This window comes from Biomphalaria glabrata, chromosome 4 (assembly GCF_947242115.1).
Source record: "Biomphalaria glabrata chromosome 4, xgBioGlab47.1, whole genome shotgun sequence".
Taxonomy (NCBI): Eukaryota; Metazoa; Mollusca; class Gastropoda; family Planorbidae; genus Biomphalaria; species Biomphalaria glabrata.
This window is the reverse complement of record NC_074714.1, coordinates 3,400,573-3,426,078: the sequence shown is the minus strand read 5'-3', so window position 1 is coordinate 3,426,078 and position 25,506 is coordinate 3,400,573. Positions and strand designations below refer to the sequence as shown.

The window sequence follows — 25,506 nt, the reverse complement described above, 5'->3', positions numbered from 1 at the left end:
TAGAATACATGAAAATGTATTTTAAGCAACTTGTTTTGTAAGCTTTTTTTGAGTTTTTAATCCTAAACTTATGAACCGAGGGTTTTATTCTCTCCCAGATACATCTGGACAGTCATGTAGATCTAAATGTGGAAAATGGTTTCAGTCAGACTGTCAGTGTGATGAACTGTGTTGGCTTTACCAAGACTGCTGTGCTGACTACTACCAAGAATGTCTTGATATATCTACTGAACACAATCAGAGTTCTGTTTTCTCTGCCCTGTTTCCTACGAGCATCTCACTTGAGAAAATGCACACGTTTTGGAAAACTTCAGCTTTGATTCAATCCTCTGAATGCACAAGAACATTGAGAGGTGACGTTTGGCTGGTGACGAAATGTAGTTCGAACCCAGAGATACAACACAATTTCCAAGAATTACTCTCGAATATCAAACAGATGAAAACGAAAGATTCCTTTTTAAATTACGTCTCAACTTTAACCCTGCTCGATATCGTGAGAGGCTGTGAAAAATTATCTCCCTTCAAAGATCAGGACGCTGACGTTTTGCTCAATTTTCTGTTCAGTGATTTCACTCTGGGAAGACATGTCACTTTCATCAATGTGCTTTGTGCTCTCTGCAATGGGTTTCACTCCACGCTTTTTGATAAGAGTGTGACATGTCTCACTAAGTCCAATGAGGATTTCTCAACCATGTCTTATTTAAACATCGCTAAAGGTGTGACACTAAATCTATGTGAGTTTTATAACGTTGCCGCAACCTTGCGTAAGTGTTCAGCGAAGAATACAACGTCAAATACTGATGAATCAATAAACAATCTCTCTAATAGTTTAAACCAGTTATCTAAGCAGCGGCCCCTGCTACATAATCATCTTAACTTATTGGCTTCATATAGTAATCAGACTTACAGGTCAGAAAGTATAAACACCAGGTCCATAAACGAAAGCAACTCAGAGGAGCATTTCTCGCCTGACGTTCATTCAATGAACTCCTTGAGTGAATTGAAAATTAAAGACATGAATTTAAATGAAAATACTCTTCCACGCAATAAGAAATCTTGCAATATCAATGAAACTTATAGTCATTGGACTGGACAATGTACGAATGTTGTCTGTCCCAAGGGCTTTGTACACTTTATAAGTAAATGCTTTAAATACAATTCGTGTAATTATTCTCAGAGCGCAAACAGTCATTGTATAACTTGGCGAGAAATAGGTAAAGGAAAATTTATTCCACTATCCAAACTATTTAAAGTCCAAGGATTACCTAAGCTGTATATTAAATCGTCTTTTGAATTCATCCATCCAGCAAAATCGGTCATGAATTTAACTTTAGAGGAATTTTTCAATCAAGACACGAAAGACAATTCTGAAAGAAATGCAGGTATAAAAAAGACAACTCTAACACCCAATACAGTATTGACATTCTTACAACAGAATTTACAATCCAAAAGCTTACTAAAACATTACAAGAAAGTAATTCAGGAGTTTTACAAATTTGTAGCATTCGATTCGAAATTGAAGACCCAAAACAATAATTACAAAATTGCCAAGATCATGGAATCTATCAAGTGTTTTATGATGAATAATCAATGCAGTTTTGAAAGACATTCACCGTTTTCCGAAAACTATAACTATGGATACTATCAGTACATAAATCATACGCTCGAACGAGTTAGATCAGGCAATCACTGTGACATTAACTTTAAAGCGGGCACATTTCAATTCACAACCGAACCAAAACATAAAGACATCTTCACTTCTGATGTGATCAAAGCAATAAATGAGGACAATCTGACGACTGCGATGGTAAACATCATGTCGTCAGTCTTTCGATTCTTCATAAACAGTCCTCACAATTGGTTAAGAAAAATATATTTGACATTTTCCAATAACATGTTAGACATTTCAAAGCTTGTCTTGTCCACACCGACCGGAGATTATAAACTAGTCAACGGAAGCAATTCTAACATCACGTGTCCAGAAGGAAGAACTTTGACCTTTTCTGAAGTAGATGTACACTATTTGCCAGATAAATTAACACTCAAAATTTACCTTAACACTGAAGAGCTACCTATAGATAACGTTTGGTTTGAACTTTCCATGTCTGTTGATATTTATGAGCCAGTGATTGAGACTTGTATCCTATCACTTTGTGTGTTGCCCGGCGACACCTCTAGATTCTGCCCTCATTCTACGTTCCTCAAGATTCCCTACTCTCAGGTTATGTTTTATAAAACTCTTCTGCTGGTATCAGAAGATATTTCACAAGTTGAAGAGTTCCTCAGAGAAAACAAACACACTTTTCATTCACCAAAGAACTTTCTGGACCTTTTGAAATCTTCTCTTCCCAATGTTTTGGTCTATTCCAAGACTTCTTATATCAAAACCAACAGTGGAGTTGTACTGTGTGTTGATCCAAGCAACATTTACAAAGACGATACAAGATTTATCCTCAATCTTTATGAAAACTCTCTCAACAGAATGAGCTCAAGAACAAAAAGCCGAGACCCATCCTTTCTTTCGTTAAGTCTCAGTGTTCTCTTGCAGATTCTAAGATATGTGTAGATCCAAGATTTTACAGAGGATTTTATACGTATCGATAAATTTCTTGAATATGTGGCCAAATGATTGCACTCTCATGATTATGTCAAACTTTCTTGTTTTTATGTTTTGTGTACGACAGAAATGTTCGTCGGACAGTCCCTTTAATCGAACTAAGAATTTCCTTGATATGATTGAACTGTAAACAGACGCCAGAACTGAAAGTACATCTAAAATGTTGAAAACTTCATTGATGTTTTAGCAAACAACGTTCAAGTCAGAATGACTGTAAGAACCTTTGTATTTTGTCGGATAGCACACTAATCCGATATGACAATCTATTGTTATCAAGGGAGACAAAAAAAGCTGATGAGACCAACTTAATAACTAAAAATGTCTAGAAAGGTACAAGCTTCAATGCATAATATGTCGAGCTCTGGGATATGAAAATGTAGGAACCATGAAGGAGTGTCTGTAATTTTAAATAGCAACAAAACAATTTTAACAGATGTTTATAACATGTACTTAAATTATGTAGTCAACATTCTTTTTTAAAAAAGAAACGCTCCTTGCCTAAAATGTTTTAGAACAATTGAAAGAATTTTTTCGTTCTAAAATTATAGTCACTAGAGGTGCAGGTTAACTCTTTCTCTCCGTCATTATTTACCACATTCTGATGGAATCAACGCTTGTATCGTCGGTTAGGAGAGAAAGAGTTAATATCTATTTTCTTTTATTTTAGTGTCTTTGATTTATTTATTTTTTGTTGAGAAATGTACTAGAAGGCCAAAGATATAAAATTGTACTTTAAACTTTTTGAGGAAGTGGCGACCAATTAAACCTGTTCCTTACCAAAGGCATAACACGTCAGCTCAAAGCGTTATTAAAAAGGCTCTTTAAAAAAAAAGGATTTAGATTCAATAGAAAAACAAGAAGAAAATGTCAGGCGAGCAATCACAAGATGCCGGACTTACTATTTAGTAGTAGGTTCTCCTTTCAAACCATGCGGTCTATAGGGCAGAGGATGTAAAGGTCATCTGTTTCTGTGGCTTACGGTTAACGAGGGTGTCATGTGGCCAGCACAACGACCAACTGACTTTTCTTTTTCCCCAACTAATGTCAGGTACCAATTAGAGCTGGGTAGACTCAGAGGCGACTAAAGATCCCGAAATAAAAAAAAATCACAGCCTTCTCCAGGATTGGAACCCGGAACCCCTGTTCGGAAGCCAAGCGCTCTACCACTCAGCCTCTGCGCCTCTCTATGGATTGATCTTTTTTTTTTAAGGTTAAGCTTCGACTCATACTAGAAGCAATCGTTGATGTGGCAGATCAACCAAAAAGTCTTTATTTCAACATCTGACGAAGTGTTGTAGATGTTTCAACATTATTAGCGTACATGATGCTTCTCCAAAACACGACATTTAAACGGGTAGATCATGATTAAGAAGCACCAACATTTTTCTTGATAAAACTAAACATCGAAAGTGCACGATTCACGTACCGATAAGACCTTAAAGAATTTCCCTGAGTCATTTAACAAAGACTTCAACTGATTCTTACCATCTACGTATATATTTGGCGTCATGTGAAAACTGATTTTTTAAATAAATTTAAGTTAAGAAATATTTAAGATCGCCTTTAGCTTTTATTGATAATTTTCCAAGTTTGACATCCATAAAAGAAAAACAACATTGTAATTTAGGCCTACTTCAGGCCGCATTGTTCCAAAATTGAACTATAGATAAATTGTAGTAAAAAACGAAATTCTAAAAAAAAAAATTTTGTTATTTAACAATTAATTATGTTGGTAATTATAAAGTATATGTATTATGGCTTAACAAAAAAAAAAACGGAAATGAGGAGGGGTGACACCCTGGGCTGACGGCACCGGGTGACACCCGCGCTAGTGACGCCACTGCTCCTTCTTTCCTAGTGGTATTAGAGCATGGAATGGGTTGCATGAGCCAGTTAGGAAAACCAGTGACTTGTCAGAATCTAAGTCATTGGTTAACATGCATGACTAGATGCATGACGCTTAGGACGTAAACATCTTCGTTTTTGAAGTAACGTCTGTATCATATAAGATAAGATATGTATTCACCAGCTTCAGCCAGCGGGAATTCATACTTTTGTGATTACATATTTCCAGAAAGAATATCAGAATCAAATTCTATCAAAGGCAAATAACAGAGAAGAATGGAGAAAGAAGGTTGACCAATCTTGTGTGGTGCCCCAACGGTCCAGAAGACCAAGGGATAGGTGAAAGTGAAGGTGAAGTTGGATGTAAATCTGGCCTAACTGATGTGATATAATGATTATCTGATTGATCTAATTGTTTTTTAAAGGTCAATCTCTTATTCAAAGGCTCAAGAAAAAAAAAATCAAACTTTTCCGCAACAAATACTCAGAGTGTTAGGAATCTGTCACGCAATAATTTTTATGCATATTGTTATAACTCTGCCATGCGCACCGCCATCTAAGCTAGAAGGTACGCACTGTGATAAACTAGACTGAAAAGGATGTCAACATGAGGAAGAGAGACAAACGATGTCCGCCCAAGTCTTGAGCCGATATGAAGATGCTGTGCTCAGGGCAAATGTCCTATGTGTTTGTCATGTCCTCTTGTAAATAAACATATGTCTCGTTGAGTTGCCTCCCTTACGTTATTACAATATTAAATAGATTTTTTTCTATTGAGAAAAAAGTTTATATTTTTATTTTGTAAATGTATTAGTTAGTATGACAAAACTTATTTAACTTAGCAAAAGATTTGTGAAAAAAATTTTTTAGACAAAAAACCTAAAACCGTTTGCATAAGTGTGTTACAAATATGTTTAACAGCTTTCTCCCTTACTAAAAAGACTCGCATGTTTGTTACTATTAATAGTGAATAGTTGTAATAATGGTATTGTCTTATGAAAAAAATACTTGCATAATTGATTTTAAAAATTAAATTTTTCGCTTTCAGAAAAGAAAAAAAAGTAGCCGTTGCATCAGAATTTTGAAAGGTCTAAATTATCATGATGTCGGATTTTTAATATCTTTTCTTGTTTATGAGATCTAGACGGGACGGACAGACGTACAGACAGACCACACAAAACTAATAGCGTCGTTTCCCCTTTCGGGGGCGCCAAAAAAAAAAGCGTTTGATTTAATAATATTTTTTTTTTTACAGTTTGTACTCTGACTTTAAAAAGTGCTGTCCGCACCCCTACGCAGTGCCACACTACGCTACTGGATAAAGTATTTATAAAAGTATTAGTCAGCCTGTTATTTTTTGTGTACTTTCTATGCGCTTTTGACTGAGGGTACACTGTTAATGATTTCCAACAGCTGGTTTGGCATGAACTTCAAATCTACATGTGGTCTTATTCCCAGGAAACGTTGTATTATATGCTTATGTGACGTTGCAGGCAAATGCTCAAGTCTTCTATGATGATTGGTCTCGCGTTAACACAGACGATTTAAGATGTTTTCTTCAAAAAAGTTTTGAGCGAATATTTTATTCTATTCAATAGGTGCTACTAAAAAAACGAAACGTCTATCCCTTTAAATATTTTAAACTTTTTTTGTTTCATTTTATTTGGTCAATATTTGAACATGGGCTTATAACAACGTGAAAATACAAAAGTTATTTAACTCTTGACAATAAATTGACCTGCCAAGGGTCCACCCCCCTTTTGTGTCAGGACGTCAGGCCTTCCTAAAAGGGCGCAGCCGCAGTTTGAGAATCGCTGGATGCGGTAACAGCCGTAACTGTGTGTGTGTGTGGGGGGGGGATATAAAAACCAACTGACAACGCTGAACGAGAATTAGAAAGTGCAGAGAATAGTGATAATAATAGATGCAATCAAATGTAGATTAGGGTGTTATCATCTGGTACAACTAAAGACCGACAGAAAAAAAAAATAGAGCAAAATAAATAAAACAAAGAGAGGCAGTTAGAAAGAAAGTAAGAGAGAGAGAGAGAGAGAGAGCCAGAGCGAGAGAGAGAGAGTGCCAGAGCGAGAGAGAGAGAGAGAGAGAGAGCCAGAGCGAGATAGAGAGAGCCAGAGCGAGAGAGAGAGAGAGAGAGCCAGAGCGAGATATAGAGAGCCAGAGTGAGAGAGAGAGAGAGCCAGAGCGAGAGAGAGAGCCAGAGCGAGAGAGAGAGAGAGAGAGAGCCAGAGCGAGAGAGAGAGCCAGAGAGAGAGAGAGAGAGAGAGAGAGCCAGAGAGAGAGAGAGAGAGAGAGTGAAATGAATTGTAAATAATGGCGAGATAAACACAGGGCCGGATCTAAGAAAGTGGAGGCCCACTATTGTCGCAGTTTTGGTCAGGAGATTATTTGATATTATTAGTATTATAGACAATGGTACACAAAATGAGAGCACCGCTGTCTTCAATAGCGCGTCATTTTCTTCTAAGTGCTACGTCATAACTTCTATGACGTCTTTGGCACTAATGTTCCTCGCGTTGTTTGCAATCCTTTTTTTTCTTGTCGCAACGTCATGATTTCTTGTGACCTCAGTTGACCTTTCTTAGTTTTGGTTGCATAGCGGCCATTATAATGGTCACTTCGGTGACAAAGAGAGGTAGAGGGAAAAGTGTAGAGAGATGGACAAAAAAAGGAGAGATAGGGAGAAATAGCGAGAGAGGTAAAGGGGAAGGGGATGGACTGAGAGGGAGAATAAAGGAGAAAGAGAAGGAGAGAGAACTACAGAAAAGAAAAGGAGAGAGTGCGAGAAAAGGAGAGAGTTCGAGAAAAGAAGAGAGTTCGAGAAAAGGAGAGAGAGACGGGGGAGTAAAAAGAGAGAGAGAGCGAGAGAGCGTTAGAGAAAGAGGAAAAAAAGAGGTTGGTGTAACAATATGTAGTAACAGAAAGCAGTTTCAAACAATACACAATAATCTAGTCACATAATCATGTAATTATTAAATCTGTAATGTAAACCACTAGTATAAACTCTTCCTCTCTATCGCTGACCATTTCTGTGCCAATGAAATCCCACAAATAGAGCCTGTCACTACCATTAAGTGTTATGGGACTCTACACAAGCATTTGTACTGGCCAATCAACGATTAGTTATTAATTGATCAGCCCAATGCCTCACTAGAGATCATTACATTTAGAAATAACAAAATGTCGTTATTAGCCTCTGAAAATTTTGTTTCGTAAATCTTCTGTGCTGTTGTTTTGAAGAAGCTCTTCAGGTAAGAAGTTACTTTGTTACTTTTAAAAACTTACAAATTTGGTGTTCAGAATTTGAATGGACCTCATGCACCAATCGTAAACAAACATTTAGCCACGTGATTCTATCTATCTTCTATACAAATTTTGTAATCCATAGTGGCCGTCACGTGATACGTATTTTTTTTTCATTGTTTTATCAATATTATGACGTGGGTAAATGTGTTTATTTACGATTGGTGAATGAGGTCCATTTTATTTGGAACTCAAACATTTAAAAGTTTTGATAATTTTATTTTATTGGCATGAGATGAAGCAGTGGCTAAGTGGTAAAGCGCTTAACTTCCCTGGTTTGAATCCTGGTGAGGACTGGGATCTTTAGAGCGCCTCTGAGTCCACCCTGCTCTAATAAGTATCTGACATTTGTAGGGGAAAAGTAAAGGCGGTTGGTCGTTGTGTTACATGTAGGCCACAGAAACAGATGCCCTTTACATCATCTGCCCTATTGATCGTAAGGTCTAAAAGGGGAACTTTTTTTACTTTTTTTTTTTACTTTTTTTTAAATTTTTTTTTTACTTTTATTTTGGGGCCGACACGAAGACGAGATAACAAAAAACTGCTTTTTTTCTGGGAAAGTATTTTTGATGTTATTGAAATAAAATAAACGCTTAAAAGTCCATGGAGTTTAAAGAACATACTTTAACCTACATCTGTACCAAAAAAAAGTTGTTTTCAAAGAAGCTAATAAAAGCTATTCTATAGAAGTACTAAAACCTTTGACCATTTTCTTGTTATTAAACTCCCAATGCGTTTTTTCCTCTATATTTTAAGTATCAATATCTCCACACGGTATGCAAATTAAACATTAAAAATAAATAAATATTGCAAGTAATATCATTGGTAATAAGCAGACATCTATATGGAGAGCTGCCTGATCTGGAAACCACTGCGCAGTTCATCTCAAATATAGGATTACTGATCTGAACTCTCCAACATGTCAAATGAGAACAAAGAAGAAGAACGAAGAAATAAACAGCACTTAGATCAAATATTAATCAAATACTCTCTAACAAAACAGATACAAAGATTTTAAACACAACTACCTTTAGGTCACGTTTTAACAGAAAAGATATAAAACGCCAATCACAAAAAAAAAAAAAAAGCAGATTCCGTTGTTTCTTAAGCAATTAATCATTAAATCTAATTTAATTGTAATTTTAACTTGAAACTGTGGCTTAAACGTCTTTGTCTTTAGCCATTACTGCAACCTTTTGTTATGAGTAATGCACCATTGTAATACACATGTCCTATTTGTGGGTCTAGCAGCAAGGCGTTTTTTTCTAACGGCATGGGTTCCACGACTGAACGAGTCCAACTAGGCAGGATGTCTCAAGGATAATTCAGATATATAATTATTTGTATAATAATTGTATAATATAACGTACAGAGAAGTTAAATAAAAGCAACCTTTGCCATAGTCTCACAATAGTAGCTGAGATTAATTTCGAGTCTTAGTAATACACACCCTCACACTCCCTCACACATTAACTCTCCCCCCCCCCCCATCATGCAGCTACACATTTTGTTGTCTGTTTTGCCAGTAATGGCTGATTATCTACTACTTGTCGGTAATTGAACATTCTTAATCTGTGGGAGATTGTCAAAGCACTAGCAACGTCAATGCAGGGAACAGGAATCCATGATATACCAATGACAGGGAAAGATAATTCTAGATATACCCCCTATGCCTATTAACTCCCTTTATTATTATAAACTTTGTCTTATGAACTGGTTATATCAGGTAGCTAAGTAATCGCTGATTGGCCATACATGTCAGCCACACCGTTCCACGCAGAGGAGAGGGGAGGGGGGCGTCATCAGTGAACCCCTGGCTGTAGTGGCGGTTCTCATACTGTATTGATTGTGGCGGCTACAGAATAGGAATATGAAGAAATTCCCGCATAGTTAGCGATGCCTTCGGCCAGGGACCGGAGTGCTGTGCTCTAAGTTTATGAACCCAGTAATGGTTGCTACCATTGTGGAACCTTCAGACAGGACTTTCCAACAGCAACTGGCTGGAATAATGGGGCTTGGGCGCCGATTCCTTGTTGGACAATTCGACTAGGTATTTACGTAAAGTGACCATTACAGCCTGTTTTGGATTCGCGTGTGTGTGTAATACTAGAGTAGTATACAATACTAAAAAATATCACAGTACATATCTGTGTAACTCAACCTTTTAGGCTCTGCAACCCCTTTTTACAATCCCCCACTCTGCCGCGACCCCCCCACCCACACAGCAATAGAAAAATAGACAAAAACAATTCATTTTTTCAATGGTCTTAGGCGACCCCTGGCAAATCGTCAAATCGACCCCCAAAGGGGTCGCGATCCAACTGTTGAGAGCCCCTGGTGTAAATGCAAACTTTATACTTCTAAATAGTCTCTATAGGCCTACATGACTTTCAATATCCCCCCGCCCCTTTCGTCACTAACTGACCATGTCAACGTTCATCAGTTCATTCATTCGACATGTCAACAAACATGTCAACAAACATGTCAACAAACATGTCAACAAACATGTCAACAAACATAGATCCCTGGGTTTATCGATATGTTATAATAACTATACTGGTCATACAAAGCAAGCACGTTTAGTATCACAGTTGACAAAGAGATAGCTCTGAGCAGTCGGAGAAGAAATGATGGACATGGCTTGAAATGTGCTATTGTGCCGAATAACCCTAACCACAAGTTTTCACTAGGAAAGTGAATGGTAGAAGTACATCAACTTTTTCTGGTCCCTTTAATAACTGGAGGAGGCGCGGTGGCTGAGTGGTAAAGCGCTTGGCCTCCGAACCGAGGGATCCGGGTTAGAATCTTGGTGGAGACTTGGATTTTAAATCTCAGAATTTTAGGGCGCTTCTGAATCCACCCAGCTCTAATGGGTATCTGACATTAGTTGCGGAAACGTGAAGGCGGTTGGTCGTTGTGCTGGCCACATGACACCCTCGATAACCGCTGCCCACAGAAACAGATGACCCTTACATCCTCTGCCCTATAGATCGCAAGGTCTGAAGGAGTAACTTTACTTTTAAAAAAAAATAAATCGACTTGTACGTTTACTACAGGAGAATAAATATTTAGTTTGACCATGTGATGTGATGGTTTGATGGTGCTGAGACAGACCTACAGCTGCCAAGAGTTTGGGCATGTGATGTGATGGTTTGATGGTGCTGAGACAGACCTACAGCTGCCAAGAGTTTGGGCATGTGATGTGATGGTTTGATGGTGCTGAGACAGACCTACAGCTGCCAAGAGTTTGGGCATGTGATGTGATGGTTTGATGGTGCTGAGACAGACCTACAGCTGCCAAGAGTTTGGGCATGTGATGTGATGGTTTGATGGTGCTGAGACAGACCTACAGCTGCCAAGAGTTTGGGCATGTGATGTGATGGTTTGATGGTGCTGAGACAGACCTACAGCTGCCAAGAGTTTGGGCATGTGATGTGATGGTTTGATGGTGCTGAGACAGACCTACAGCTGCCAAGAGTTTGGGCATGTGATGTGATGGTTTGATGGTGCTGAGACAGACCTACAGCTGCCAAGAGTTTGGGAATGTGATGTGATGGTTTGATGGTGCTGAGACAGACCTACAGCTGCCAAGAGTTTGGGAATGTGATGTGATGGTTTGATGGTGCTGAGACAGACCTACAGCTGCCAAGAGTTTGGGAATGTGATGTGATGGTTTGATGGTGCTGAGACAGACCTACAGCTGCCAAGAGTTTGGGAATGTGATGTGATGGTTTGATGGTGCTGAGACAGACCTACAGCTGCCAAGAGTTTGGGCATGTGATGTGATGGTTTGATGGTGCTGAGACAGACCTACAGCTGCCAAGAGTTTGGGCATGTGATGTGATGGTTTGATGGTGCTGAGACAGACCTACAGCTGCCAAGAGTTTGGGCATGTGATGTGATGGTTTGATGGTGCTGAGACAGACCTACAGCTGCCAAGAGTTTGGGCATGTGATGTGATGGTTTGATGGTGCTGAGACAGACCTACAGCTGCCAAGAGTTTGGGCATGTGATGTGATGGTTTGATGGTGCTGAGACAGACCTACAGCTGCCAAGAGTTTGGGCATGTGATGTGATGGTTTGATGGTGCTGAGACAGACCTACAGCTGCCAAGAGTTTGGGCATGTGATGTGATGGTTTGATGGTGCTGAGACAGACCTACAGCTGCCAAGAGTTTGGGCATGTGATGTGATGGTTTGATGGTGCTGAGACAGACCTACAGCTGCCAAGAGTTTGGGAATGTGATGTGATGGTTTGATGGTGCTGAGACAGACCTACAGCTGCCAAGAGTTTGGGAATGTGATGTGATGGTTTGATGGTGCTGAGACAGACCTACAGCTGCCAAGAGTTTGGGAATGTGATGTGATGGTTTGATGGTGCTGAGACAGACCTACAGCTGCCAAGAGTTTGGGAATGTGATGTGATGGTTTGATGGTGCTGAGACAGACCTACAGCTGCCAAGAGTTTGGGAATGTGATGTGATGGTTTGATGGTGCTGAGACAGACCTACAGCTGCCAAGAGTTTGGGAATGTGATGTGATGGTTTGATGGTGCTGAGACAGACCTACAGCTGCCAAGAGTTTGGGAATGTGATGTGATGGTTTGATGGTGCTGAGACAGACCTACAGCTGCCAAGAGTTTGGGAATGTGATGTGATGGTTTGATGGTGCTGAGACAGACCTACAGCTGCCAAGAGTTTGGGAATGTGATGTGATGGTTTGATGGTGCTGAGACAGACCTACAGCTGCCAAGAGTTTGGGAATGTGATGTGATGGTTTGATGGTGCTGAGACAGACCTACAGCTGCCAAGAGTTTGGGAATGTGATGTGATGGTTTGATGGTGCTGAGACAGACCTACAGCTGCCAAGAGTTTGGGCAAGTGATGTGATGGTTTGATGGTGCTGAGACAGACCTACAGCTGCCAAGATCTTGGGCATGGAAACGAGAAAATAAAGAGTGATCTGAGTGGAAAGAGTGTAGAAGCAGAACAGGGCCCTCCAATGGCAGTAGTGCCACTGGGGTCGGTGGATAATGTTCATTTATTACAAGTTCTGTAGGTGTCATTAAGACAGATTAATTCGCTGTAAAAAAAATACCTGTACATAGATGTGAAACTTTGTAATATAGACGCCTACTTGAGTCACAAGATCTATGACACTCACTGCATTTATGTCAGCAGGCCCAGTTGTGACCAACAGATTCCGCCATGGTTAATGTAGACTGGTAATTGCGCCAAACAAATACAATTAATAGCACAGATTTACCTTTGTTAGTCTAGATATTTTACAAATTTAATTCCAAGACTGACCCGAACTATTTGATATACACTTAATATAGTTTTTTTTTACAATGTTCTTTTTAAAAATGTTTTTGTTTTTTTGTCTAGCGGATCTTTAATAATTATAGCAGCCCGGAGCGCTATGGTCCTATCTGTTTTGTAGACCAGTGTTTGGAGGGAGAAAGATAGAATTCCTTGGTGACTTTTAGACACAAAGCATACATATACTCTACATGAGTCAGGATTCGAACTCAGCCACACGTGCTGTTTTTGTTACTCAGCCACACATGCCAGATTGCTAGGAAAGAGGTTTTTAATCTAAATGCCCCTTTGGGCTACTACGGTGCAGAGTGGGCCGGGTGAAAGAGGAATTCATTGCAAGTAAACATTCGTCTATGAAATATTTTGTGGTTTTGTTTTGTAAAAGCGTGTAGCAAAGAAGGCGCACATAGGCTTATGGGATCGTTGTTAGTAACGCTTGAATAATCCAAGGGAAACAAATGTAGAATTGTATCACAGTATAAAATAATATGAGGTTACCTCCCCACTGCACTTGAACTTATAATTAACTTTTGTTTCCCTCCCTTTCTCCTCCCTCCATCTTTCTCTCTATCGCTTTGTTTTTTTTTAAACACTAGACCAGTTCATCCAAACAGCACTAATAGTGTTAAACATTCTTACCTAGGAGATACAGTCTCCACCTTTGTTTCGTGCTCCAGGGCAAGACATATTCAATTGTAGGCCCTAGGCAAATCGACAATTTGCCCACTTTTACTGGCAGGCCAGAAATAATCGTTTTCAAGGAGTAGGAAGTGTGTTCCTATAGTTTAACCAACAGTAGCATTCATCCAGTCAGGGCCGGCCTTAGGTACTTGGAAGCCATAGGTGAGGCGAATAGAGAGACCCTAGGATGAAGAATGGCCCAATGGACCTCATTCTCCAATCGTTATCAAACAACATTTAGTCACGTGATTCCATATATCTCCTATACAAATTATATAATCCTTAAAGGCTGACACGTGATACGTATTTTTTATTGTTTTATCAATATTATGACGTGGCTAAATGTGTTTATTTACGATTGATGAATGAGGTCCGTTGAATGAGAAAAAAAAATTAAGACCGAAACATACGCAAAGAATTATAAATCCTCCTGTATCTATATCTAAATCAACAAATAAGTTAAATTCGTCTAGTACTGTTAGGACACTTGACTCTTCAAAATAATAATACACTCTCACGTTTTACTCTAGAAATACTTTAATATTATAACAAGTTACGTAAACATCTCTCATCCTGTCAATCTCCTTACGGCTTCATGTTTTTAACCTCCCTTCCATTCAATACCCAAATTCGCACCTTTTTTTCCCATTTGCACCATTTTTCCCATTTGCACCATTTTTCCCATTTGCACCATTTTTCCCATTCGCACCATGCTGCGCTACGACCGTAACAAGTGACTACAGCATTACCATAGACATAAATAAATATAGACTGGCCGAAGGAAGTAACGTCATGTAACTTGAAAACATGTATATCTATTCCATTCCGATTTCCGAATTATGAAAAATTGCATGATCTTCATACTTAGAGATTAAACAAAACTACACTGCCTCCTTATTTACAATATAAATAGGTGCGTATCATTGTGTATATTTAAAAAGAAAGTTTATAAAGCACTTAACTTTTATACTGCTCATAAATGCTGTATAATAAAGTACACAAAATGGCTAGTCACAAATTTTCGTTTCATAAAACTCTTCAGTCTATATTTATTTATGTCTATGCGTAAACATCTCTCACCCTGTCCAATCTCTTTCCGGCTTTCTCTTTTTAACCCTCCCTTCCGTTCAATACCCAAATTCGCACCTTTTTTTTTCCCCATTCGCACCATGCTGCGCTACGACCCTAACCAGTTACTATAGCATTACCCTACGTCATCTACGATTCATGATCGTCAGACTATAAATAACTTTTCGACGTTTCACCAAAAGAAAGAAACATTGGTCTTCTAACATTTGTAGTTTAATAAGGAGATCTAAGCATCTTATAAAAATCCATGGATCAGTAGAGGCTAGTAGATAAGAGCCAAAGAGTTCTGCTATGTTTCAGATTTGATTTGATTTGATTTTTGATTTGAGGCACATAGGCACAATTTAGGCCATGTCGTGCCTGCAGTCCCTTAAGGACTACTCTCTCTTTAAACAACAAGGGCCAGATTCTATACAGTCATATCATTAAAAACAAGGTCTATTCACAGTTAAAATAGTAAAGGTAGTAAAAATTTAAATATTTGGTAAAAATCTAATGTAAATAGTGCATGTTCACAAATTCAGAAATCAGATCTTCGTAGATAGCCCCACTTCCCGGATAAAGCCCAGTACCTTCCCAGGGTCGACATTATCAAATAGTGTTTTTAAATTAGTGGCTCTAAAATATTTCGCCCTGACATCCTGGTATCTGGGGCAATCAACGAGGATATGTTCCACGGTGAGGCGAGAGTCACAGTACTCACAAAGTGGGGGCTCCTCTCTCTTCAGTACAAAAGAGTGCGTGATGTAGGTGTGGCTAATCCTAAGTCTGGACATGGTCGTGCTACAACGCCTTGTCAGACCCTTAGATGTGGACCGCCACCTGACATCCGCCTCAATCTGCCTGAGTTTACTGTGAGTCTCAGCCTCCCATCGGTTCTGCCACTCTCGATAGGTGGCAGAGGCAATACTTTGTCAGATTTGATCCAAGTTGTTTCGCAATTTTTTGTCCTGTGCGAGGCTTCTACCAATCGGAGACTGCCTAGTTTGCCTATGCCTTAGCAGGCCCTGCGTATTCTTTATTAAAGAGATTTTTTTAAATTTCCGCATGCTGATGTTTTTTCATTGATGTTCTATTTGAAAGAGAATTAACTAATGTGATTAAGCCTGAACTAAAGAATAGGTCTCTATTTGTTTATGACTATTTCGATTTTAAGGGAGGTAATTTCTTTAATTTCTTTAATCCTCTCATGTTGCTTATAATGTGTTTATCTTTCCTTTTCAATGTTTAGGTTACGTAGATTAAATTAGAACAACCAAAATTCATTGCTGGACTTTAACAAGAGCAAGATGAACTCAGCCTGTTTTCCGGTACCACTGGTCAATAACGCAGATGTGACCATGAATTCAAACAACGACACCGCGACCTACAGATGCCTGGCAGGCTTCTTCATGACAGGGGCGGCACGGGTCCTGTGCCAAGATGGACAGTGGGCCCCGTTGCCAACCTGTGTGGTCATCAAAGAAGATGTCAATCTGTACAATACTATTCGTAAGTGGACTTTCAAACTTTGGACATACAAACAGAACGTCTCTCTGTATGACTGAGATGCCTGTTCACGAACTAGCGACCCTTTGGTCTTAACACAAACGTTTTAGATGACGACATAGGATAGTAATTAACAGCGTTTGAAAATTGAGACTTATTATTTCAAGTGCGAAAACAGTGTCAACTAGAAATAAGTGCACCAGACCACAGGAAATATCAAACAAAAAACTAAATGGCTTGAACCTTAAAAGTTTTTCCGTATTGCAAACATTGGAGACATTTACAAGTAGGAGAGAGAGAGAGATAGAAACAGAGAGAGAGAGACAGACAGAGAGAGAGAAAGAGAGACAGAGAGAAACAGAGAGAGAGACAGAGAGAAACAGAGAGTGAGACAGACAGAGAGAGAGACAGAGAGAAACAGAGAGAGAGACAGACAGAGAGAGAGACAAAGAGAAACAGAGAGAGAGACAGAGAGAGACAGAGAGAAACAGAGAGAGAGACAGAGAGAAACAGAAAGAGAAACAGAGAGAGACAGAGAGAAAGAGAGTGAGAGACAGAGAGAGAGACAGAGAGAAACAGAGAGAGAGACAGAGAGAAACAGAGAGAAACAGAAAGAGAAACAGAGAGAGAGACAGAGAGAGAGAAACAGAGAAACAGAGAGAAACAGAGAGAGACAGAGAGAAACAGGGAGAAACAGAAAGAGAAACAGAGAGAGAGACAGAGAGAGAAACAGAGAGAGACAGAAAGAGAAACAAAGAGAGAGACAGAGAGAAACAGAGAGAGAAACAGAGAGAGAGACAGAGAGAAACAGAGAGAAACAGACAGAGAAACAGAGAGAAACAGAAAGAGAAACAGAGAGAGACAGAGAGTGAAACAGAGAGAGAGAGACAGAGAGAGAAACAGAGAGAGAAACAGAAAGAGAAACAGAGAGAGAGACAGAGAGAGACAGAGAGAGAAACAGAAAGAGAAACAGAGAGAGAGACAGAGAGAGACAGAGAGAGAGAGAGAGAAACAGAGAGAAACAGAGAGAAACAGAAAGAGAAACAGAGAGAGAGACAGAGAGAAACAGAGAGAGAAACAGAAAGAGAAACAGAAAGAGACCGAGAGAGACAAAGAGAGAAACAGAGAGAAAGACAGAGAGAGACAGAGAGAAACAGAAAGAGAAACAGAAATAGACAGAGAGAGAAACAGAGAGAGAGACAGAGAGAGACAGAGAGAAACAGAGAGAGAAACAGAGAGAGAAACAGAGAGAGAGACAGAGAGAGGCAGAGAGAAACAGAGAGAGAAACAGAGAGAAACAGAAAGAGAAACAAAGAGAGAGAGAGACAGAGAGAAACAGCGAGAGAGACAAAGAGAACAGAGAGATAGAGACAGAGTGAGAGACAGAGAGAGACAGAAAGAAAAACAGTTAGAGATAGAGAGAAACTAAGAGAGAAACAGAGAGAGACAGAGAGAGAGACAGAGAGTAGGGCAGAGAGAGACTGAAAGTAAGAGAGAGAGACAGGGAAAGAGAGAGAGGGGAAGAGAAAGAGAGGGGAAGAGAGAGAGAGAGAAACAGAGAAAGAGAAATGACAGAGGAGAAAGAAAAGTAGAGAGAGAAGGGGGGGGGAAAGAGAAAAGAGAGAGAAAAGAGATTGACAATGGAGCGAGAGTGTGTGAAAAGATCTGAATGAAGTGTAGGACAGAAAAACAAAGAGGAGGTTCTTATCTTATTTTATAAACTACAGACGTTAACTCAAAAAAAAAGGAGGTTTAGCTAGAAAAGAAGAGAGTCGAGAAATAAAATAGAGAGATTGGAAAGAGAGAATAGAGAAAGATTAGTGAGAGAGAGCTCGTAAAGGGACAAAACAGAGAGCATAGAGAGATAGAACGAGAGAGACATCGAGAGAGAGGGGGGGGGAAGCATAAAAATATGGGAACTCCTTCGATATTGAAACATAAAAGCTTATGAGATTAAAAAAAACAAAAAAAAAATGAAATTTGAATAAGGTAGGAATGTTTTTAAGCTTCTTTTTTTATCCGTTACCTACATATATTTGTTTTAAGTAAACATAGATCTAAGAACTCATCACTATATGAAGTCCTAACAGACATTTTCATTAATTGTTTGCAGACGACAGTACTGACGTCTGGTGGTTCTATCTACTAGCAGGCTTACTTGGCTTTGTGGCACTGATTGTAATGGTTTCCCTTATGTGTCATTGCTGCTGGTAAGATACGCCATCTTGTTTCTCTCAATCTATAAGCTTCGACGTTTTTTGTTTCTAGAAAAATGCCGACCGCATAGATTTTTAGATTTAAAAAATTAGATTTTTCGCTTTCAAAAAAGAATTAGCCGTTGCATCAGAACTTTTATGGTCTAAAATATTATATGTCGGATTTTCACTCTCTTTTCTAGTTTACGAGATCTAAACGGGACGGACGGACGGACGGACAGACATTCCACACAAAACTAATAGCGTCTTTTCCCCTTTCGGGGGCCGCTAAAAAACTAGACTATTGAACTAAAAATTTCCGAATGTCTTTTAAAGCATAATTATTTTATGAAAGACTAATGCAAACGGATTGAATCACGTTGGATGCTGACCTCTTTCGTAAGCACTTAATAGTTCTACCAAAGTGACTAACTTAATAGTTCTACCAAAAGTGACTAACTTAATAGTTCTACCAAAAGTGACTAACTTAATAGTTCTACCAAAAGTGACTAACTTAATAGTTCTACCAAAAGTGACTAACTTAATAGTTCTACCAAAAGTGACTAACTTAATAGTTCTACCAAAAGTGACTAACTTAATAGTTCTACCAAAAGTGACTAACTTAATAGTTCTACCAAAGTGACTAACTTAATAGTTCTACCAAAGTGACTAACTTAATAGTTCTACCAAAAGTGACTAACTTAATAGTTCTACCAAAAGTGACTAACTTAATAGTTCTACCAAAAGTGACTAACTTAATAGTTCTACCAAACGTGACTAACTTAAGAGAGAGAGACATAACGGTCAAATATTTTACTACTCCTTCCTCATTTCATTGGTCCTAAGGGAAGGAGAGAGAGAGAGAGAGTGGATGTTAGAGGAAGGAGAGGAAGAAAGAGAGAGGAAGAAAGAGATAGAATGAAAGGAGATTAAAAGAGAAGGAAAGTGAGAGAAAGGAGAGAGTGGATGTTAGAGGAAGGAGAGAAAGAAAGAGAGAGGAAAAAAGAGATAGAGTGAAAGGAGATTAAAAGAGAAGGAAAGTGAGAGAAAGGAAAGAGTGGATGTTAGAGGAAGGAGAGAAAGAAAGAGAGAGGAAAAAAGAGATAGAGTGAAAGGAGATTAAAAGAGAAGGAATAAAGAGAAATAAAAGCTGGATAGGGAGGACAGAAAAGAAACAAAGTAGAGAATAGAGAGACAGAAGAAAAGAGTGACAGAGAGGAGGTAAAGAGAGGAGACAGAGAGACAAAGAAAGAGAGAGATGTGGAAAAACAAAAGCGAACAAGAGATTTACCAATATTATAATAATCGGCCTCAAAAGTAATAGTTACTGTACCTGTGCGGTCCGCCATCATTAGACTTAATACCACATGTTTAATTACAATTATGGAACAGGATTGTTCTTGATCTATTGCTATTGTTGTATCTGGACTTTGATGCTGGTCAGTGTAGCCTCTGTGTAATCAACCGACTCATGCGACACAGGCCTGTGTACTTAAAAAGGGGACGGATGTAAACATTCTCCGTGTAGGTCAACGGTGTTTGTTGTTATCTGACAATGAACTATGTGCTGTTTTCATAAAAACAAGGTTGGGTCAAGTCTGGGGAACTGAGAGAGGAACAAGGTGTGTATAGTTGTTCTATTCAGACATTGACTTCTGCCCATTTGTAAAGTATTTGATTGTTTTCTCTTCACTATTTATCACACTCATTAAAGTGTCTCGTTATATCAGAGCCCAAGTTGTCTGGTTCTTGACCATGGATGCCTGCTCGGGATGGCTGCCTGGTCGTGCGGTTTGCACGTTGGACTGTCATTCAGATTTATCGATGGTCCCGGGTTCAAACCCTGCCCGCTCCCATCCCCCGTCGTCCTGCGGGAGGTTTGGACTAGGAAGTAAACTATCTTGAACTCTGAAGGAACATCCGAAACATGTAAAACATTTTACAAACATTTGACTTAGCCACATTGTTTTGTCAGAGGGTTTAGAGAGAATCGTAACAATATCATTACAGCTGCACTGCTCACTTGGTGACTATACACCCCAGCGACTCCCACTCCCTAGAGAGACGCTGCTGCAGATGCTGCTGTTGTCATAAAGTTGGACTGCATGTCAGAGCTGACCAGACGCAAGTGAACGCAAACAAAGCTGACAAAATTGTCCAGCAGACGATCGAACCCATCGCTCAAAACGTGAGTTAGCTGTTGTATTTATCTTCTTGTAATTTTTAACACGCGCACACACACTTATATAGCAATTCACATCAATTAAATACGCTTACACACAATCACGCTCACATCTTCAATAGTTTAAGTTTCAACATCTCTGAGTGGTTCGGCTGTTGGCAAACTATATATTTAAACAAAAAAAATAATAAAAAATAAAATCCTAAATGCTACATGTTAGATCAACGGGTACAAACAAAACATTACTAAAAAGATTTTAAGCATTAAACAAGATTCTCTTCTTCATGATTTAAACATCTCAACATCACTAAGAAAACATAAGACACTAATCACAAAGAATATATAAGACATTAATCACAAAGAAAACATAAGACACTAATCACAAAGAATATATAAGACACTAATCACAAAGAATATATAAGACAATAATCACAAAGAAAATATAAGACACTAATCACAAAGAATATATAAGACTCTACTCACAAAGAAAACATAAGACACTAATCACAAAGAAAACATAAGACACTAATCACAATGAAAACATAAGACACTAATCACAAAGAAAACATAAGACACTAATCACAATGAAAACATAAGACACTAATCACAATGAAAACATAAGACACTAATCACAAAGAACATATAAGACACTAATCACAAAGAACATATAAGACACTAGACACAAAGAACATACAAGACACTAATCACAAAGAACATACAAGACACTAATAACAAAGAACATACAAGACACTAATCGCAAAGAAAATATAAGACACTAATCACAAAAAAATATAAGACACTAATCACAAAGAAATATAAGACACTAATCACACAGAAAATAGAAGACACTAATCACAAAGAAAATAGAAGACACTAATCACAATGAAGATCTAAGACACTAATCACAAAGAAAATATAAGACACTAATCATAAAGAACATATAAGACACTAATCACAAAGAACATATACGACACTAATCATAAAGAACATATAAGACATTAATCACAAAGAACATATAAAACACTAATCACAAAGAAAATATAAGACACTAATCACAATGAAGATCTAAGACACTAATCACAAAGAAAATATAAGACACTAATCATAAAGAACATATAAGACACTAATCACAAAGAACATATACGACACTAATCATAAAGAACATATAAGACATTAATCACAAAGAACATATAAGACACTAATAATAAAGAACATATAAGACACTAATCACAAGAACATATAAGACACTAATCACAAAGAACATATAAGACACTAAACATAAAGAACATATAAGACACTAATAATAAAGAACATATAAGACACTAATCATAAAGAACATATAAGACACTAATCACAAAGAACATATAAGACACTAATCATAAAGAACATATAAGACACTAATCACAAAGAACATATAAGACACTAATCACAAAGAAAACATAAGACACTAATCACAATGAAATCTAAGACACTAATCACAAAGAAGATCTAAGACACTAATCACAATGAAAACATAAGACACTAATCACAAAGAAAACATAAGACACTAATCACAAAGAAAACATAAGACACTAATCACAATGAAAACATACGACACTAATCACAATGAAATCTAAGACACTAATCACAAAGAAGATCTAAGACACTAATCGCAATGAAGATATAAGACACTAATTGCAAAGAAGATCTAAGACACTAATCACAAAAAAGATCTAAGACACTAATCACAATGAAGATATAAGACACTACTCACAAAGAAGATCTAAGACACTAATCACAATGAAGATATAAGACACTAATCACAATGAAAATATAAGACACTAATCACAAAGAACATATAAGACACTAATCACAAAGAACATATAAGACACTAATCACAAAGAAAATATAAGACACTAATCACAAAGAACATATAAGACACTAATCACAAAGAAGATCTAAGACACTAATCACAAAGAAAATCTAAGACACTAATCACAAAGAAAACATAAGACACTAATCACAATGAAGATATAAGACACTAATCACAATGAAGATATAAGACACTAATCACAAAGAAGATCTAAGACACTAATCACAAAGAAGATCTAAGACACTAATCACAAAGAAGATCTAAGACACTAATTACAATGAAGATATAAGACACTAATCACAAAGAATATATAAGACACTAATCACAAAGAACATATAAGACACTAATCACAAAGAATATATAAGACACTAATCACAAAGAAGATCTAAGACACTAATCACAAAGAAGATCTAAGACACAAATCACAAAGAAGATCTAAGACACTAATCACAAAAAACATATAAGACACTATTCACAAAGAACATATAAGACACTAATCAAAAAGAATATATAAGACACTAATCACAAAGAAGATCTAAGACACTAATCACAAAGAACATCTAAGACACTAATCACAATGAAAATATAAGACACTAATCACAAAGAACATATAAGACACTAATCACAAAGAACATATAAGACACTAATCACAAAGAAGATCTAAGACACTAATCACAAAGAAAATATAAGACACTAATCACAAAGAAAACATAAGACACTAATCACAAAGAAAACATAAGACACTAATCACAATGAAAACATAAGACACTAATCACAATGAAAACATAAGACACTAATCACAAAGAAAACATAAGACACTAATCACAAAGAAAACATAAGACACTAATCACAATGAAAACATAAGACACTAATCACAAAGAACATATAAGACATTAATCACAAAGAAAATTCAAGACACTAATCACAAAGAAAACATAAGACACTAATCACAATTACAGACAGAAAAAAACAAACTCTTTTAAGCCTTTAGCCGTTAAATCGTTGAACAAAATGTAACTTACTGTTGTTGATTTCACACGTGATGCTAAAGAGACGCTGGGGTATGAACGTATATCTTGTGCGCTACCGTACAAATAGTTTGCGCTAATCATGTATTGTTATGTGTAATGCACAATTGTAAAACGCATTTCTCACCAATAATAGAGATTTATATTATTAAATCTCCTACTCCGACACACATAAAAATTAACACACAATCACTAGTCCATACTCTCAATCATACAAAATATCCACAATCACAATCACACATACGTTTTCTTACACACACTCAGAAATGTTTTTGACTCGCTAGTATTTATGTTAGGGGCACGGTGGCTGAGTAGTTAAGCGCTTGGCTTCCGAACCTGGGGTCCTGGGTTCAAATCTCGGTGAAGACTGAGATTTTGAATTGCGCCCCTGAGTCCGCCGGAACTCTAAATGGTACCTGGCTTTAGTTGAGGAAAGTAAAGGCGGTTGGTCTTTGTGCTGGTCACATAACACCCTGCTCATTAACCCACAGATGACCTTATCATCATCTGCCCAATAGATAGCAAGGTTTGAAAGGTAAACTTTACGTTAGAAATATATATATTTTTTCCCGTATAACCCATATATTTTGTTACACTTTAACACTTTCGTTGCTTTGCTTGTAGGCTAACTCCAGGTCAAGACATGTCCAGACAGTGGTCAACTCGAACAAGACAGATATGAAGACTGTGAATGAGCTGACCAGCCCACGACAACTCAAAGCTCTGAAGAAAAACAAAATTATCTGGCTGCCGCACACGCAGATTGACAGACACGACAAAGTGTGGAGATGACCATCACAGATTGAGAGTCACTGACCAGGTCTTAGGATGATCATCACAGATTGAGAGTCACTGACAAAGCCTGCAGATATTATCGCAGAAATGACAGCAAACATTTTTCTTATAGGCATAGAGAGAAATTTAGAAATCTCAAATGTATAGCCTTCATATACCTTTTAACCATTAGTTATAATTTCAACAATATATCATTAATATATGTATCTAGAATACGACTCAGGCAGTAAATACATATTGCAGTAACTCCAGTGGCGGACTGAAAGGGTTAATGTGTGTGCGGCCTACTGATACACACGACTCAGGCCAATCACACAGGTCAACGGGTCAACGGCTGTCGATATGACCCATGTTGTGGTCATGTGATCCAGAGCCTTCACGGACTAGAGACAGTGTGTAAGAAAGGACTGTTGAGCCCATGACAGCAAGGCAGTAAGGACAATGCAAGACTGTGAGTCCTCGAGAATGTAGCTGTGCCACTCCAAAAGTAGAAAGAGAGACTTGTAATGTTAAGTTAGGTAGTTCCCATGTGCAGCAAAGCATTTGAAGCTAGTGTAGCCCATTGTGTTTATTGGCTGCTGTCGATGTAATTGTAATTAAACCGCCACATTGTTTATTGAAACTCTTGTTGTCAAGTTCTTGTGTTAGATGTGCTGTGTTGTGTTTGGCAGTGTTTGCAGAAGGCCTGATTGAGAAGATCGTAACAATATGAGAATACGTTGTATTGTTATTAATTGAATGTTGACAAGTCTTTTATTGCACATTTCTTGGAAGTCCTCTACGTAGTTTTGTCTATTTAAACTTTAAACCATCTGTTTCGCTGTGTTTGGGTGTCTGTATCTATGGTGACGTTGAGATGAAGCGATTGGTTGATGGCCATGCACCCTAGTCTTACGTACGCACCGTGGTGTGAATGTGGAATGGTGCCAATGTGTGTTGAATGAGGAAGCGAAGGAGCTAAATAAAATAGTACTGCTAAACGAGGCTATTATTGCTTCGTTGAACCAGGATTAAAGTCTATTTCAACTTCTCATAATCTACTATTGATGGACCTGTTTGGTGTATGATTATCTCTCTATGACCTCCTTCAGTT

At 38.0% G+C, this 25,506-nt stretch overlaps 2 protein-coding genes across 2 annotated transcripts in view; one reads left to right on the top strand and one right to left on the bottom strand.

Annotated features, from left to right (window-relative positions):
* Positions 1–20,080, bottom strand: part of LOC129925641 (extracellular matrix organizing protein FRAS1-like) — a 49,329-nt gene extending 29,249 nt beyond the window's left edge. The window contains exon 1 of the mRNA XM_056025337.1: positions 19,890–20,080. Coding sequence (XP_055881312.1) covers positions 19,890–19,908 — 19 coding nt within the window. The 5' untranslated portion in view covers positions 19,909–20,080. The remainder of the gene's footprint in view (positions 1–19,889) is intronic.
* LOC129925640 (uncharacterized) lies at positions 7,658–25,137 on the top strand. The gene is made up of 5 exons (XM_056025336.1): positions 7,658–7,731; positions 16,105–16,364; positions 18,475–18,571; positions 20,567–20,744; positions 24,243–25,137. The coding sequence occupies exons 2-5, from the start codon at positions 16,163–16,165 to the stop codon at positions 24,408–24,410; spliced, it is 645 nt and encodes a 214-aa protein (XP_055881311.1). The 5' UTR covers positions 7,658–7,731; positions 16,105–16,162; the 3' UTR covers positions 24,411–25,137.
* The last annotated feature ends 369 nt before the right edge of the window (positions 25,138–25,506 follow it).

Coding starts and splice junctions, on each gene's coding strand:
- LOC129925640 (XM_056025336.1), top strand. CDS start 16,163: ATGAACTCAGCCTGTTTTCCGGTACCACTGGTCAATAACGCAGATGTG. Junction 18,572..20,566: donor CTTATGTGTCATTGCTGCTG/GTAAGATACGCC, acceptor ATATCATTACAG/CTGCACTGCTCACTTGGTGA. Junction 20,745..24,242: donor TCGAACCCATCGCTCAAAAC/GTGAGTTAGCTG, acceptor CTTTGCTTGTAG/GCTAACTCCAGGTCAAGACA.